At 41.0% G+C, this 18581-nt stretch overlaps 1 protein-coding gene across 2 annotated transcripts in view; it reads right to left on the bottom strand.

The window, feature by feature from the left end:
• flt4 (fms related receptor tyrosine kinase 4) overlaps positions 1-18581 on the bottom strand; it is a 38099-nt gene that overhangs the window by 7521 nt on the left and 11997 nt on the right. For both annotated transcript variants that reach the window (XM_007240709.4, XM_049483823.1), the window contains exons 3-14: positions 18289-18563; positions 15544-15668; positions 14715-14889; positions 12387-12529; positions 11221-11392; positions 10775-10892; positions 10454-10617; positions 10040-10208; positions 6463-6589; positions 4262-4370; positions 3434-3772; positions 1669-1815 (exon numbers count right to left, since the gene is read on the bottom strand). In XM_007240709.4, coding sequence (XP_007240771.3) covers positions 1669-1815; positions 3434-3772; positions 4262-4370; positions 6463-6589; positions 10040-10208; positions 10454-10617; positions 10775-10892; positions 11221-11392; positions 12387-12529; positions 14715-14889; positions 15544-15668; positions 18289-18563 — 2063 coding nt within the window. The remainder of the gene's footprint in view (positions 1-1668; positions 1816-3433; positions 3773-4261; positions 4371-6462; positions 6590-10039; positions 10209-10453; positions 10618-10774; positions 10893-11220; positions 11393-12386; positions 12530-14714; positions 14890-15543; positions 15669-18288; positions 18564-18581) is intronic.

Raw genomic sequence — 18581 nt, 5'->3', positions numbered from 1 at the left:
TGCAGTTCCTCAGTGTTTCTACACTGTTTAAAATATAACACACATCAATTCAAACTACAACAAGTCACATATATAACCAGCAGCGTCTCCTAAAACTCATCAATTATCTGAAGTAAATCTTTAGTAAATGGTCAGCAAGCTTTTGGTCCTGCACTCGGACTCCAGGACACCAGTGAGTCACAGGGGTAACACCAGGGGGCGCAAGTCCATTCCTTAAAACAAAAGATATTCAGAAAGTACTTTAATCTGGTTCAGCTCACATTATGACTGTATGATGATCAGAGGTTCGAATCTGTTCGTATTTAGATTGGAAAAACTCAGCTCTGAAGAATTTAGAGTTTATAGTCTTTGCACACAATAATGAAATTACAAGGTTTTGCTTGCTAGGAGTGGAAAAAATATTGATATATCAAAGTATTGCAATAATTTGTTTTGTAATACTAAATCAATTTTCAAAAGCAGAGCATTGATTTTTAATGATTAGGTTAGATATCGGTGTTTAGATCCCGTTTTAAGCTTCAGAGCAGTACAATGGTTTCCAAATGTGTTCCTGGAGAACTACACATTTTAGTGTTTTCCCCTGGTGAACCAGATCCACTCTAACTCTGGAAGACTTCTTCATTATCTAATTAGTTGGGTCAAGTATGTTCAGGCAGGGAAACACCCGTCTGCTCAGAGCAGGTTCTTCAGTACCGTAACCCTTCACCTACAAACACACTTTTAATGAATAGCAGAGTGCTCATGTGTTTATGTGTCCAATTAGGTTAATGAGAAACAGAAGGTCAAGGCAGTTTCACAAGATCGAAAGTCTATAAAAGTCTCTGTGATCCTGATATAGAGTTTAATTAATAAGAAGCAAATCCGATTCGGTGCACATTACACCCCTGCAGCGCTGCAACCTCGCTCCCTTACTGCAATATATTTCCTCTGTTTTGACACACTAACACACACACACACACACACACACACACACACACACACACACATACACACACTAACACACACACACACACACACACACACACATACACACACTAACACACACAACACACACACTATAACACTAACACACACACATATACTGTACACGTCTACAAAAGAAACAGTAAATCTACAGCATTAAATATTCCATAACACAGGTCAGCAGGGAACTCTGTGGACTCGTAATCTACCAGCATCTACATTTATTCTTCATGACGGCAGCCATCGCTCATACTGCCCTTTCATTCCTTTATTCTAAGGCCAGAGCCTCCAGTGCCTCGCTTCATTTGCTCGCCCAGCATCTGCCAATCAAGTGGCCAAATGGAAGCACAGAATCCAGTTGAATGCAGAGTAGAGCTACATTAGAGTCAGTGAGACATGGCTCTTTAGTTGCTGAAAGAGTGTGAGTGCGCTTGCTCTGCTGCTGATAGCATTCATTTATAGAGAATTCGAGTCATTTTCTTCTGGAAAAGTGGAATGAGTATGATAATAAGAAGACTGCTGAATGGTAGAAGCCAAGGAGTGCAGAAACAATGTTAATAAGAAAAGAGGAAAACAAGAATTAAGTAGAGATACTGTCACAGTGCTACTGTTCTCTCTGAAACACAGACGTCCAGGACTCATTTTCACATTTCCTCAATTTGTGTTCTGATATTTAAAGTTAAAACAGCAAAAAGGGAGGCTGACCTGATACTAGGTGGAGAGGCTGGTTGTCTTTAAACCAGGAAAGCTTTGGAGAAGGAGTTCCTTCCACATCACACTCCATCTGCAGAGATGCACTGACATTTACTGTCTGGTTGGTGGGGTTGTGCTGGAACCTCGGGGCCTCCAGGGCTGGGGAAGGTTGTGGGGAGAGAGGGGAAGAGTGAGTGAAAAACAGACAGACAGAGGGATGAAAGTAGACAGGGTCATCACACTGAGATATTCCATCTCATTCACATTTTTCAGTTGTGGAGGTTGATATAATAGCATCCCACATATTTTCATATATTAGTCTGGTGATGCAGCTGATCATAGAATCAGAGTAAGCTGTTGAATGTAAAGCAGCATCGTCCGGTTTAATCCCACTTTTGTCTTGGTGGAGAAGAACGTGAGCACTTTGTGCATTTTAATGTCAGATAATAAGAATCAAAAACAAAACAGATGTGAGTATTAGATATTAGCTTATCTAAAAGATCTGCCTGTGGGCTGAAGTTCATTAAGTTAATGAGCTCACAGTAGAGCAGATAATGGTAAAATGTCTAGATTTTATTTATTATCTCATTATCTGTTTTTACTGTTATCTCAAGAACAGCTTATACAATGTTCGTCTAGAGTAATGTTTTTTTAGCTGTGTGTGTGTGTGTGTGTTTGTGTGTGTGTGTTTAATGCTCTCACACAGTTGAAGTGTGTGTGTGTGTGTGTGTGTGTGTGTTGCAGGTTTGCACCACATGGACTAAACTGTGGTTGCAAAAAAGACAAAAATATGGAGCCCGTCATTTTAAACAGCTCGTTTTTTAAAGTGCACACTCTGCTGACACAACTATTCAGCTGAACACACACAGCCTCCACCTTCTCTCCTTTTCTCTCTCTGTCCGTAATAATTTTGATAATTATTTTTAAATGAAGCCATCTTCTAATTAGAACTCTCATTCTAAACTGCAGCACCTTTTAATGAAAAAATTGCATCTAAGAATTTAGTGAAAAACTGCAGCTTCGCTAATTAAAAATACTTAATTTATAATATTAAATACAACAAAATTAACCTAGCAAGACAACTGGCTCAACCAAGCGACATCTGCTAAACGTTAGTAATTGAGTTATGAACCAGGTCACTGCGTCACACCTACAAACACAATTTGGGCACAGTTAAAGACTGGACTGTTTTATTTAGACTAAATTATTCTACCATTGTTGGATCACACATAATTAAAGTGGTAGCGGTTCAGTTTCCTGTAAGATGCAGTGGGGTCAGGATTATAGATATAATCAGTCAAGAGAGCAAAATGAACTGAAATGCTGTGTCCTTTCAATTATGTCACACAAAACAGTGAAATGGTTAAATATTGTGAATATGGTATTTGAGATTGTAACGACAAATATACTGAAGTACAGAAAAGCTGCAGGGCTGAAAATAAAAGTAACAGGTTAACTGTATGGAGAGGAGGCACATATTTTTGTAAAAATGAGAATATTCAGAGATACTATAATGAGCATTGTATTATTACTCACAAAATCATTGAAAACCTTCTGTCTTTTATATTGTTTTTTTATTAATCTCATATAACTCATGAGTTATATGAGTTCATCATGTTTACCTGATTGTTACACTGATCACTGTTTTTTTCTGTTCTTGTTAGTTGATTTGAGTACTGCACAGACTTTTATCACATTTAAAAGTATGGAAATGTGTTTTGGTGCTACAAGACCAAAGATTGGATCCACTGATCTGGATCTGTGAGAAGATCCTCACCCTTCACAGGCAGGTATTTGCGGAGGCAATGCTTCTCTCCGCTGCGCCGGTTCTGAACCTCGCACACGTAGTTTCCCTCGTCCTGGAGCTGCAGGCTGGGGAAGGCGAGCTCCAGGACCCAGTTTTTGTGGGCGACCTGAAAGGAGAGCTCTCCGCTCAGAGCCTGGGCGAACTTGTGCAGGCTCTTACAGTCCTCTGGAGGAACGGCCTGAGGGTCCAGACGGTACCAGCGTAAGTTTTCGTAGGTGTAGTTATCAGCACTGCATTTCAGACGCACTGCATCCAGCTCCAGGGGCTCCTCTGTGTTCTCCACCTCAATTCCAAAACCTTCAGGAATGGCTGGAGAAACAGGGAGGGTTGAATAACACGTCAGTAAGAGCAGGGAAGGAATGGGTTTCATTTTAAGAGAAGTTTAAAGGTCAGATTTGAGCTTTTCTGCAGACGCATGTTTAACTCGAGTGAACTGGAATGTCAGCAGGGCCGCCCTAAACATCTGCAGCCCGTCTTAATCTCTTCTCTTCTGTCTGTTACACTGGATTATGACAGATTAAGCAGAGTGGTGTTCTAAACATGAAGGGAAGTGTTTTCTATAATAACCTTACATAAGTTTACATCAGCATTTCCAAACCCTGCTATCTAACACTGCACAGTTTTTTCATCTTATAAAGGGTTTAATAATTAACTGACAAGTAGCATCAGATGTGCAGTGAAGAGAGAGCACTCCAGAATCAGGATCAATGACCTTATTTTAATGACTGCAATTCAGTGATTAAAGATGCATATTTGCTGTATGTACAGGTGGGTTCACACAGTGTAGGCGACACTCACTGGTCACGTAAAAGTAAATGAGCCGCTCATCTTTGCCCACTTTGTTCTCCGCTGAGCATTTGTACATAGCCGACACATTAGCATTTCGGATTACAACACGACCCACCGTCTGAAGGGAAAACAGAAAGAAACCACATTGATTCAACTTTTACTCTTTAATTGCAGCTTTATCACTGATCAGACACGTTAGTGAGGTTGATGATGTGCCATGACACTATGACCCCTCTTTTTCTCACCCCTTAAACAGGAGGTGACCTCACACATGTGACAGAAAACAGGAAGTGAGTGCTCTGAGCATGCATGTTTATTCCCACTCCCTCCAGGAAGTGTAAAGAGGAAGACGGGTTTAAATATTTTGAATGTGGAAAAAGCAACGCTTGCCCCCGTGACTGACAAACACTGTCAGGGTTCAGAGATTTTGGGGTATTTATATAAAAATAAAGGCCGAGGGTTCAGGTTTAGGGGTATTTATATAAAATAAAGGCTGAGGGTTCAGGTTTTGGGGTATTTATATAAAAATAAAGGCTGAGGGTTCAGGTTTAGGGGTATTTATATAAAATAAAGGCTGAGGGTTCAGGTTTAGGGGTATTTATATAAAAATAAAGGCTGAGGGTTCAGGTTTAGGGGTATTTATATAAAATAAAGGCTGAGGGTTCAGGTTTAGGGGTATTTATATAAAATAAAGGCTGAGGGTTCAGGTTTAGGGGTATTTATATAAAATAAAGGCTGAGGGTTCAGGTTTAGGGGTATTTATATAAAATAAAGGCTGAGGGTTCAGGTTTAGGGGTATTTATATAAAAATAAAGGCTGAGGGTTCAGGTTTAGGGGTATTTATATAAAATAAAGGCTGAGGGTTCAGGTTTAGGGTTATTTATATAAAATAAAGGCTGAGGGTTCAGGTTTAGGGGTATTTATATAAAATAAAGGCTGAGGGTTCAGGTTTAGGGGTATTTATATAAAATAAAGGCTGAGGGTTCAGGTTTAGGGGTATTTATATAAAATAAAGGCTGAGGGTTCAGGTTTAGGGGCATTTATATAAAATAAAGGCTGAGGGTTCAGGTTTAGGGGTATTTATATAAAATAAAGGCTGAGGGTTCAGGTTTAGGGGTATTTATATAAAATAAAGGCTGAGGGTTCAGGTTTAGGGGTATTTATATAAAATAAAGGCTGAGGGTTCAGGTTTAGGGGCATTTATATAAAATAAAGGCTGAGGGTTCAGGTTTAGGGGTATTTATATAAAATAAAGGCTGAGGGTTCAGGTTTAGGGGTATTTATATAAAATAAAGGCTGAGGGTTCAGGTTTTGGGGTATTTATATAAAATAAAGGCTGAGGGTTCAGGTTTTGGGGTATTTATCTAAATGCTCAGACTCTCAGATTCTTAGATGAGCAGAAATTTTACACAATACATTATTTTTACACCATTAACAAGCTTAAAGTTCCTCCACACTTAATCAGTAGAATTCTGAGAGACTTGACAGTAAAAAGAGACATTGAAAACTTTAAAGGTGCACAGATACTGTAGATGATTAAAAACACTGTTTTTATTAAGAAGGTAGTTCTCTGGGTGCCGGCATCTTAAATTTAGTTGATGATAATTCAACTAAGGAGCATTAGCAAATCTACAGCTGATGAGTCACATGAATACCCAAATTAGTTTTGCACTGGATTTGGTGCAACAGAAGAATATTACAAGGATGGCAGAATATAAGTGTTAATAAATCTGCAATCTGTTTCCCCTATCAACCTATTCATTCATTCCCATCAGTCAATTTATCCTGACTTTATTTCAAGATGGTGGAGTGTGGAGAGCAACCTCAGGTTATTGTATATAATAAACTGTGTTTTTATTAATAAACTACCTGAAGGTACTGTGTGTATAAACTGTATTATTAAACCCTAACCCTAGTCTTAACTCACTGCCTTGTTTTAAACTTCAGGATCCTCAGAATTCTACTGGTGAAGTTTGGAGCTACTTTGAGTTTGTTAATAGAGTAAAAATAGCGATTTCTTTGCACGGGTAACTCTATGCCCCTATCACTGCCATTGAAAGCCTGTTGGGAGCATCAGCTAAAAGTTCTGTATTTGGGAATGCTGGGGGAGAATAATAAAAGTTTGTACTGGTGATCATGTTTCACTACAACTCAAGTCCATTTCACACTGGATTTCTCCTATAAATGAAGGTGTGACAGTGAAAACATACCTTTAGTCTGCCATCTACTGACTCAAGACAAGTGTCCATACTATCAATCACATTTACAGTGTGCTCCAGATCCAGATCAGTCCAGTCCTGACACTCAGGAGCCTTGTCCCGCTGTCCTCTACGAGCTCTGGAGAAAAAGATTCAGAAATCAGTGTCACTGGAACCCAGCAGGACCAAACCCAGAAAACTTCCAAATAACACCATTAACACCTGTAACACCTGTAACACCAGTAACACCTGTAACACCTGTAACACCATTAACACCATTAACACCTGTAACACCTGTAACACCATTAACACCTGTAACACCTGTAACACCTGTAACACCTGTAACACCTGTAACACATGTAACACCTGTAACACCAGTAACACCTGTAACACCTGTAACACTTGTAACACTTGTAACACTTGTAACACCAGTAACACCTGTAACACCTGTAACACCATTAACACCTGTAACACCATTAACACCTGTAACACCAGTAACACCTGTAACACCTGTAACACCTGTAACACCATTAACACATGTAACACCTGTAACACCAGTAACACCTGTAACACCTGTAACACTTGTAACACTTGTAACACTTGTAACACCAGTAACACCTGTAACACCTGTAACATTTGTAACACCAGTAACACCTGTAACACCTGTAACACCAGTAACACCTGTAACACCTGTAACATTTGTAACACCAGTAACACCTGTAACACCTGTAACACCAGTAAGACCTGTAACACCAGTAACACCTGTAACACCAGTAACACCTGTAACACCATTAACACCTGTAACACCAGTAACACCTGTAACACCTGTAACACCAGTAACACTGGTGACACTTAGACCCTGATTTTTTTTCTTTATATATTCTATATTTCAATATTATGTCTAATATTATAAACATCATTTACACACAGGATTTGTATTTTTTAAATGTTGTGTAAAACATTATCAGAACTACTAAAGGTAAATTTTAACCAGTGACATCCATAAGTACTAGGGCTGAATTGATACAATACGTTACTATTCAATATATTAAGTATATGTTGAATAAATAGTGTCATAGTGTAATATTAAATGTTAAAGAAACCAGAAACATAAAATTATCACATTTATGTTTGAGGACAGATCTGCACAATCATGGTATTTTAATCTCAGTGTTCTCTCAGTGGGCATGATAAGGAGCGATGTGTGCAGGGCATTTAACTCATTCCACCAGCCTAGCCCCGCCTCCATCTGCAGACGCCACAACTTCCGTTAATGCAGCAGAGGTGGGGCAGGGCTCTCGGTCTTTACTACAGAGTAAATAAACGCAGAAATCCGAAAAAAGTGAAGGGGAGAGCGTCCTCTCTGGGCGGGTGACGGCTGGCGAATCTCCAAAAGCGACAAAGACTATCTGGCCTGAACTCGGGGTGAACCGGCAACGTCTCGCAGTTAATGTTCACATGATTTCGACAGCTTCACGGACAAACTTAATACTCCCATCGACGCAGGCCTGAGGTGGAGGACGAAAATCCCTTCAGTGCTGCAATATCCTGAGAGAACATCTCAACCTTTGACAGACACATGTTTTTCCCAAAAAGGAAGCTCAACAGAGAGGATTAGAACGCTCAGGGCTGTGTACCTACTTTCAGATCCTGACCGAAGCGTTTAAATACATTTAACTGACACAACAATATTTGTTAGTTAGGCCTTTAAAACCAGAACATTTCAGATGTTTTACTGTTGGGGTGGCGATTATCCAACATCCTGACCTCACTAATGCTCTTGTTCCTGAATGCACAGCATCCTGACAACATCCTCACAACATCCTCACGGCATCATCACTGCATCCTCACTGCATCCTCACAGCATCATCACAGTATCATCACAGCATCATCACAGAATCATCACGGCATCATCACAGCATCATCACAGTATCATCACTGCATCCTCACAGCATCCTCACAGCATCCTCACAGCATCATCACAGCATCATCACAGCATCATCACAGTATCATCACTGCATCCTCACAGCATCATCACTGCATCCTCACTGCATCCTCACAGCATCATCACAACATCATCACAGTATCATCACAGCATCCTCACAGCATCCTCACAGCATCCTCACTGCATCATCACAGTATCCTCACAGCATCATCACTGCATCCTTACTGCATCCTCACTGCATCATCACAACATCATCACAGTATCATCACAGCATCATCACAGTATCCTCACTGCATCCTCACAGCATCATCACAACATCATCACAGTATCATCACAGCATCCTCACAGCATCCTCACAGCATCCTCACTGCATCATCACAGTATCCTCACAGCATCATCACTGCATCCTTACTGCATCCTCACTGCATCATCACAACATCATCACAGTATCATCACAGCATCATCACAGTATCCTCACAGCATCCTCACAGCATCATCACAGTATCCTCACAGCATCCTCACTGCATCCTCACAGCATCATCACAGCATCCTCACAGCATCATCACAGCATCCTCACTGCATCATCACAGCATCCTCACTGCATCCTCACTGCATCATCACAGCATCCTCAAAGCATCCTCACTGTATCGTCACTGCATCCTCACAGCATCATCACAGCATCCTCACTGCATCGTCACTGCATCCTCACAGCATCATCACAGCATCCTCACTGCATCATCACAGCATCCTCACTGCATCATCACAGCATCCTCACTGCCTCATCACAGCATCATCACAGCATCCTCACTGCATCCTCACAGCATCCTTACTGCATCCTCACAGTATTCTCACTGCATCATCACAGTATCCTCACAGCATCCTCACTGCATCATCACAGTATCCTCACTGCATCATCACAGCATCCTCACTGCCTCATCACAGCATCCTCACTGCATCATCACAGTATCCTCACTGCATCATCACAGCATCCTCACTGCCTCATCACAGCATCCTCACTGTATCATCACAGCATCCTCAAAGCATCCTCACTGTATCGTCACTGCATCCTCACAGCATCATCACAGCATCCTCACTGCATCCTCACTGTATCATCACTGCATCATCACAGTATTCTCACTGCATCCTCACTGCATCATTACTGCATCATCACAGTATCCTCACTGCATCCTCACTGTATCATCACTGCATCATCACAGTATCCTCAGGCCTTTTGCTGTGACATGATTCACTCTCAGGATGAAGACTAGCATATGCCTGAAGCCTGGTGAACACTGCTTTTAGAACTACAGCAACCGTAATGCCTTTAAACAGCTAAATATGGCTGAAAACACAAAGTCGGAATTATCAGTAAAGGAACACAGAGTCACATGCTCAATTCTTCCATGCATAGATGAAAGTTGTTTAGTTAAAAAAAACACTGTAGCTGCTACAGTTTCCCTTTTTTAACATTAAAGTAGTTCTGCACTGAATACATGAAGACTGGTGCATCTGGTTCATTTTACTCAATCTTCACCCTTTTCTTTAGGGTTAAACTCAAGAAAATAAAACAAATGGTTCACAGTATTTCAGAATCAGTCTATACTATTAACCAGCTGTAATAAAAAGTCAAGTTTATGAACTCACAAAGGTTTGCGGGTGGGATTCGGGCCGCAGGGGCTCCAAGGTCTCCACTGCCAGCTGATAGATGTTGGCGGGGGGTAGCCGGTGGCAGTACAGGTGAGAGTCTGCCGACTACCCATCCTGTATGGGTTGGTAGGTGCTGCCGCCTCCTTCTCATGGATCTGCGGCGGCACTTTGCAGAAAACAGTAAAATATTATGATTAACGGCTGCTAAAAGACCAAACCTTTGCAAATCCGCAGCATGTGATTTTGGGTTCATACTGTCTGTGATTAAATAAAAAAGGTTTTTATGCTGTCAGATTTAGGGTGGTAAAATAAAGAGGATACAGAAAAATGACAAAGTATGTATATAATCATACATATTACGTATTGCATTTATTAGTCAGAGTAATTGCCAAATGAAGGAAAGAGAGTTACCATTGACTATAAGAATGAAGCGGAGTTTTTTCTCAGTAACCGTGTTCTTCAGAACCAGAGTGTAATCTCCTGCATCCTCTTTACGCACATCTCGGATTTCTAGGTGATGATCCTGCGACTTAAATCTGCTTAAGCGCCTCGTTATCAGTGTCTTGTTTTTATACCTGCACACATGCTACCACATGAACTTATATTGCTTTTTCAATTGTACTGCTTTACAACATCTTTTAAATAAATTTCAGCAAGCATAATACACATACAATACAAATATATTATAGAGTTAAAATAAATGAGTTTTTTTTTAACCCAGCATGAGCTTACCAATGCGTGACTGGAGTGGGGAATGCAGAGACTCTCACAGATAACTTCACTGACTTTTGTCCGATATTAGCTTCCACCACTGAACCGTTTCTGTAGTCCAAACTGATGAAGGGTTCCTCTGAAATATAAGGGAATAATGAGCAATAAATACAAATTACCTATCTAAATGTAATCACACTTTTTTAGCTGGAGGTTGAAAATACGTTGCACAATGTTTACGGATTAATATAACATTTAAAGCTGTTAACTGCAACTGAAAATTCCAACATTTTTTAAACGTTAAATTTCCCCGTAAAAACAAACAGCATTGCTATATCAATAAGTACATAATTTAATAAGTAATATTTACTATATATTATGTGTAGTAAACATTAGTTACAATAAATGATACAAAACCATGTCTATAATATTTACAGTATTGTTAAATTGCGTCCTTCTAGGCTTACCATACACTATGACCAACATGGAGCGCTCCAAACTGTTTTCCACACTGTTAGCAAAGCAGGTGTAGACGCCGGAGTCGTTGATGTTGACGTTGGGAATGGTCAGTATGCTGGTGGCCTCTGTAGCTTGGTCCATGATTTGACGCACCGGCTGCACACTTATAACCCTGTTATCCTGTAAACATGCACAATTCACAATTTCAGTTTCTTAGCTCTGCATGATGATCGTAATGCAAAAGGATCTGTAAAGCAGCTTAACTTTATGAATAGGGAATGTTTAGTGTGGTGATTATTGCAGTCATTATCATAAAAATGGCAGAAGAACTGCGTTAGGAACCACAGTTAAATTAAAAAATGATAAATGTTTCAGTTCTTCTTCTTTCAGCCCATAATAATTAAAGTGCCTTAAACAATCCTATAAAATTAGGCTGTCTACGCTCTACTAAAGTACCAAACATGACAACATGGCATCATAAAGTGTAAGTGTGCAACTTATTGCATCTGCCATTTTCATCTTATGTCATTCTGACACCTGATATTGGATTAATGCAATCAATACTCTGGTTGTCACACAGAGATCGTATTCTGTTGGTTTTCTTGCTGCTTCTCCATCCGACATGTCCTTCCTACAATCCACAGGGATCAGCCAGCTGTCTGTTCAGCTGCCATTTATACAGTAATGAGTTTCCTTTAGTACAGAGTCATAAAGCGGCTGTGCCTCTCTGTAAACCTAAATCTTGTGATCTGAATCACTCAAAATAAAACGGTACTGACGCGGTATTAGATAATAACTACTGATTTTTTTTACCAAAGAAGAAAAATCACTTATGTAAGGAAAAAATAAATCAAACAACATATTAATGGCACATTATTAAAGCCATTATTCTGACAACCACAAGCCCAGCAGAGAAAAATGAATACGAATATCATCACATTACTGACTGATGGCCGCAGAATGTAATTGCAATATGGCCCCGGGTGTGTATTACTTAAAGATCAATACCCACTCTTACACTTGTTGCATTAATCAAACTACTTTCTTGGCTCCAACTTAAATAAGCCTAATTAATCATGTTTTAGTCAATATGACTCCATTTCCTACAATGCACATAAAAAAGATTTCATAATAATAAGAATTTTGCAGAGTCACTCATGTCTCTCTGATTTACCTTCTGGCCTGGAAAGGTCCATTTGAATTCCACACCTGTGTTGAACTCCACCAGCGCCGTGCAGTTGAGGACCAGGACGTCGCCTTGCATCAGCTCGAGGGGCGAGTCTTCAGGAAACAGCTTGAGCTCATAAAACTTTGCTCCTGTGGGGCATTGAAACCATCACACGGCCAGTCAGCACTTCAGTTCATAGAGACACAGGTGTGTTCAGGTGTGATCAGGTGTGATCAGGTGTGTTCAGGTGTGTTCAGGTGTGATCAGGTGTGATCAGGTGTGTTCAGGTGTGATCAGGTGTGATCAGGTGTGTTCAGGTGTGTTCAAGTGTGATCAGGTGTGATCAGGTGTGTTCAGGTGTGATCAGGTGTGTTCAGGTGTGTTCAGGTGTGATCAGGTGTGAGCAGGTGTGTTCAGGTGTGATCAGGTGTGATCAGGTGTGATCAGGTGTGTTCAGGTGTGATCAGGTGTGATCAGGTGTGTTCAGGTGTGATCAGGTGTGAGCAGGTGTGTTCAGGTGTGATCAGGTGTGTTCAGGTGTGATCAGGTGTGAGCAGGTGTGATCAGGTGTGATCAGGTGTGTTCAGGTGTGATCAGGTGTGAGCAGGTGTGATCAGGTGTGATCAGGTGTGTTCAGGTGTGATCAGGTGTGATCAGGTGTGTTCAAGTGTGATCAGGTGTGATCAGGTGTGTTCAGGTGTGTTCAGGTGTGATCAGGTGTGTTCAGGTGTGATCAGGTGTGTTCAGGTGTGATCAGGTGTGAGCAGGTGTGTTCAGGTGTGATCAGGTGTGTTCAGGTGTGATCAGGTGTGAGCAGGTGTGTTCAGGTGTGATCAGGTGTGTTCAGGTGTGATCAGGTGTGAGCAGGTGTGATCAGGTGTGTTCAGGTGTGATCAGGTATGATCAGGTGTGTTCAAGTGTGATCAGGTGTGATCAGGTGTGTTCAGGTGTGATCAGGTGTGTTCAGGTGTGTTCAGGTGTGATCAGGTGTGTTCAGGTGTGATCAGGTGTGAGCAGGTGTGTTCAGGTGTGTTCAGGTGTGATCAGGTGTGTTCAGGTGTTTTCAGGTGTGTTCAGGTGTGTTCAGGTGTGATCAGGTGTGATCAGTTGTGTTCAGGTGTGTTCAGGTGTGATCAGGTGTGTTCAGGTGTGATCAGGTGTGAGCAGGTGTGTTCAGGTGTGTTCAGGTGTGATCAGGTGTGTTCAGGTGTGATCAGGTGTGATCAGGTGTGTTCAGGTGTGATCAGGTGTGAGCAGGTGTGTTCAGGTGTGTTCAGGTGTGATCAGGTGTGATCAGGTGTGTTCAGGTGTGATCAGGTGTGTTCAGGTGTGTTCAGGTGTGATCAGGTGTGTTCAGGTGTGATCAGGTGTGTTCAGGTGTGTTCAGGTGTGATCAGGTGTGATCAGGTGTGTTCAGGTGTGATCAGGTGTGTTCAGGTGTGTTCAGGTGTGATCAGGTGTGTTCAGGTGTGTTCAGGTGTGATCAGGTGTGTTCAGGTGTGTTCAGGTGTGATCAGGTGTGATCAGGTGTGTTGAGGTGTGTTCAGGTGTGTTCAGGTGTGATCAGGTGTGTTCAGGTGTGATCAGGTGTGTTCAGGTGTGTTCAGGTGTGATCAGGTGTGTTCAGGTGTGATCAGGTGTGTTCAGGTGTGTTCAGGTGTGATCAGGTGTGTTCAGGTGTGTTCAGGTGTGTTGAGGTGTGTTCAGGTGTGATCAGGTGTGTTCAGGTGTGTTCAGGTGTGTTCTGGGACTTTCTGCAGATGCTTTGTGTAAACAGATGATCGTAAGTCATTGATCTCCATTAGCTGGGTTACTCTAAGTATGGTTAATTCTGTGAGCTGACAGTGATTGATGGGTTTAATTACACGGTCTGTCTGCCGGTTCTGTTTCACACTGAACTTAATAATTTTTTTTTTTTTTGGTCCCTGGTCATTTGCTTGTTTGAGTCTAAGCTCATACTGCGTAACTTGAGCAAGATCTTAAAATGTGATTATCTGAGGTGTTTGATTGGATAGTTGCGTTTGGAATAGGCCAGTATTTTGGGTTATGGTCGATTAGTCTTTCACCATCATGTCAGCTACAGGGCATTTTCACTTTCGTTCACCAACAGATGAGAACAAGTGCATATGCTCTGCATTCGGTTAACGTGTGTTTCGTTCAAAAAGAATAAGAGATGACAACAACACAATCACACAATTTAAAGGGTCTATAGAAGTGGGGAAACACTCCCAAAATAAGAACTAATAAAAATGATAATATTATAAAACAACATTTCTTTAAATGAACTGAATGGAGATGCAGAATTTGCCTGAAAAGAAGAAGAAAAAAACTCACCCATTTCCATCAGAAAGTAGAGCTGAGTTGAGTATTCTTTGCCATTAGAAATCAAGGAACAGTAGAAGCCCATAAACACGGACTTGTGGTTAACGGCATGTCTGGGGACAGTCCAACCTCTCTTGTTGCTCCATGTAATGCCTTTACCTTCCAAAGGTTTAGGTTCCTGCTGTAACTACAGAACCAAAAAAAATCTAATTCAATTTAAAAAATCAATGGCATTACAAATTAAACTGTTCAATCTTGAATGAGCAGCTCTGGAACAACGGCCATGTATTAAATGTAAATGTGAAGAATCAAAAGCTAAAAGAATCAGGCAGACGGCAGTGGAATGACAGGACAAACTTTGCCTCAGGAAAAAGACTTTTGGTGCCACAGATTTTATTACATTTTTCATATCCGACTGCATATCCTGCAGAGAGAAAGGTTGAGAACAGAGCACAGCTTCCTAACTGTGGTTTAATGGAGGACCGAAAAACAATATAAAATAATAATAATAATGCATTTCTTCCAAAAGAACTTTAACCCTAATAAGAAATATGTAAAGAAAATTGAATAACTTTAATAAAATCTGTATGTATATGGTATACAGCATTAGAGTTTGAACCCTAATCTATATGTGACTTTTTAACAGGTATTGATGGTTATTGCTGCTAATTTAGGTTGAGTGGTAATATCATCTGCAGTCATATAAAATACATTTTTAGAAGAAATGTTTGTTAATGATAAAGATTTAAATGCAGAGAAACTGACAGGTCTCTGAGGAACACTAAAGTTATGACATGAAATCATCAACTCCTGCCAACCATCACTGAGTTACTGTACTTACAGAGAAGAGGGTAACATTCAGCTCAGGATCAGAGACCAGACATGGCACCTCAAATCGTGTGTCTGAGGCTCTCAGGAAGATGGTGTGCATGTCATCTCTTCTCTTAACAAACGGGTTATTTGGGTCTGTTTGAAAAAGAGAAATCCAGAGTTAAAAATGATTCTTATGGTCATTTTCACAAATCAGTAATTACGTTTTATAAACTATGGACAATAGTATTGAAACACTTGTTCATTTTTTGTTTCTTGTTTTTTTTTTTTTTTTTTAATTTTTCTCATTTTCTCCCCAATTTAAACGGCCAATTACCCAACCCACTCATTAGGACTCCCTCTATCACTAGTGACGCTCCAACACCAGGAGGGTGAAGATTTGCACACGCCTCCTCCGATACATGTGAAGTCAGACTCCGCCTCTTTTTGAGTTGCTGCTGATGTAGCATTGCTGAGCAGCATCACAGCGCTAACGCTCGAAGGAAAGCGCAGCGACTCGGTTCTGATACATCAGCTCACAGACGCAGCCTTGTGCTGATCCACATCACCACTGTTCTAAAGTTGCTCAGTATTAGGGCATCCCTATAGACAAGCTGTGTGTATGTATTTGCACATCTGTGCCAGCAACTCAAAGTAACTGAATGCATTCATTAGAAAGGGTTGTCTACAGATATAATGTTGGCGTCACTGTAGTTAGTGTATGAAACGAAAAGACTTCAGAAACATTGTTTGTTCACATCAGACGCAACACTGTCCGTCTCTTCTTCCATTTACAGAGGGGTCAGGCTGCTGAACTGAACCTGTGACTCATCTTTTCATTAAATATGGAAGAGAAGGACTCATTACAGTCAACGCTTTACATCATCGTCCTCTTTTAATAACATGACTTTGTGTTAGTCATAGGTTATATACGGTGGAGCGCTAAAACAACCCCCCCCCCCCCCCCCCCACAGGGGTGTCTGATTCGGCGTTGGTGGACCATTATATGTATATCGCTTGGTGGAGTACGCTTCTGTAAATGGTTCCATTATTCTTTGGCCTCTATTTTTTCCCTCACACCGTTTGATCACTCCGATCTGCAGGCTTATATTTCTGCCCGCCGGTGAACCAAATACACAGATTTAATAGAAAAAATACACAAATCGGCTGAGCTCTGATGCTTCACAATAAATGAAGGCTAAAGGGGTAAAGAGCTTTCTCAAGGGCTCGTCTGACTAAGCAAGAGCACTTGTATGTGCCCTGGTGGCATGAAGGGATGCAGTATAGGAGTATAGGCAGCTAACCAAAGCCACATGCGGCTCGAGCCGACCTGCTTCACGCTCTTCCTAATTTATAGCTGCGATTTCAGCTGCTTCTAATCAGCCCCCTGGTCAGATCTATGGAAAGTGTTTCGGCACCTTGTCAGGAGAAATCACCGGGCATTTCACACAAGAAGACAAGTCAGCGGGGCGTCTTAAACAACTCTCCTCGGCTCCTTTTCACCCACGCTCTTAAAGCGCTGACCGCAGGCGGGAGCGCAGCACCAGACAGGCCTCAGACCCAACAGCAGTCGGATCAGCCGGTCACATATCAACAGTTACAAATTCTGGCCCAAATTGGTTCTCTAAGAGTCAAATTAGCACCATATGCATTTTGCAGTGGGCCTTAAAAGGTGTGCATTGTCTACTGTGCCGTACTGTGAGTTAAAACCTCACTCATTTTTATTTAAAACTTTGTACTAAAAGGCCTGCAGTGTTTTGATAGAATTTTCAGCATAATCTCACATCTCTGTGATTCACCACATGGTGGAGGAGACTTACAGATAGTTAAAGAAAGTTTATTTAAGCTTAGTGAGAAAATGTGGGGGAATTAGATCTCTTCAAAAAATAAACACTGAAAAATAAATTAAACAAATATTTATATTAATAATTTAATGTTAATTTTTGATGCTGAATATTCGACCTGTCAAAAGAAAAAATGTAGATGTAATTTAAATACTTTAAATACAGGGAAATCAATTAAAGGCACGTATGCAATGCAATAGTGCAAAGAGGGAATATTTAAAATAAAGAAAACAATCCTTCATTCCTCCTTTACTACAAAAAGCCAAAAATAAGGAATGGTACTGTGTGTGTTAAAGCCAATAATTCAGCAAATGTGGCTGTGTCCTGCTTTGCTTTATTACTTTCTTATCTTTTGGTTTATTCAATATTAGGGATCTTTTGCAAAAAGTTCTGAAGCAAAGCAAACAAACTCAAGCTGTAAAACCAAGCATGTCTTCTTTGGTCGTTTGAATAAGGGAAGAACCTCATTTCTGAAATGTGTGTTGCGTTCTTGTCTGATTCCCAAAGAAAAGAGAAACCGTAGGGTGAGATTCTTTTCAAGCACAGAAAATAGACTTGGGGGAGGGGGGCGGGGGGGCAAATAGAGACAGAATTTGTGATCCGCTCGCTCTGATGATGTTATTTGTTCTAGGATGGAGCAATAGATTGCATAAGGGACCAGAAATGGGCATTCGGTTACATCTGAAATGATGTAAATGACTTCATTTGGTGAAAGCGGTTTCGATCGGAAATGGGCTCTGCATGACATGTATCCTCTGGACCATTAAGTGTTATAATGTGACTGGTCTAAAGAGACACGGATATTTGTGTTCACTGTCAAAGTCCATTTATCTTTCACAATGTGCTGGTTTGTCTTACTGATTTATTTGTACAGGCTCAGAGATTAGTGCTGGTTTACGGTTAGCGCTAAACATTCGTATAAAAGTGTTTACCTCGTACGAAGACGTACACGCTGGCGGCTGTTGTTCCATCGATGATGACTTTAATGTCCTGGTAGAAGCAGCGGTAGTAGCCAGTGTCATCGCTGTGGCTTTTGCTCAGCACAAGGGTTTTACAGTAAGGTTTCCCAGGCTGTCCCTGACACTCTCGCACCCACAGCACTCTCTGGTCTTCTGAATGGGTGATGAGCTGCTGCCCCTCTCGCTCACTGAGCTCAACTTTACTGAGAGACTGTTCCGGCCAGGCCCAGTCCAGAATCAGCTGTCCCCTGGGTCAACGGTCAGCA

This window comes from Astyanax mexicanus, chromosome 10 (genome assembly GCF_023375975.1).
Source record: "Astyanax mexicanus isolate ESR-SI-001 chromosome 10, AstMex3_surface, whole genome shotgun sequence".
Taxonomy (NCBI): domain Eukaryota; kingdom Metazoa; phylum Chordata; class Actinopteri; order Characiformes; family Acestrorhamphidae; genus Astyanax; species Astyanax mexicanus.
This window is presented reverse-complemented; position numbering and strand designations above follow the sequence as displayed.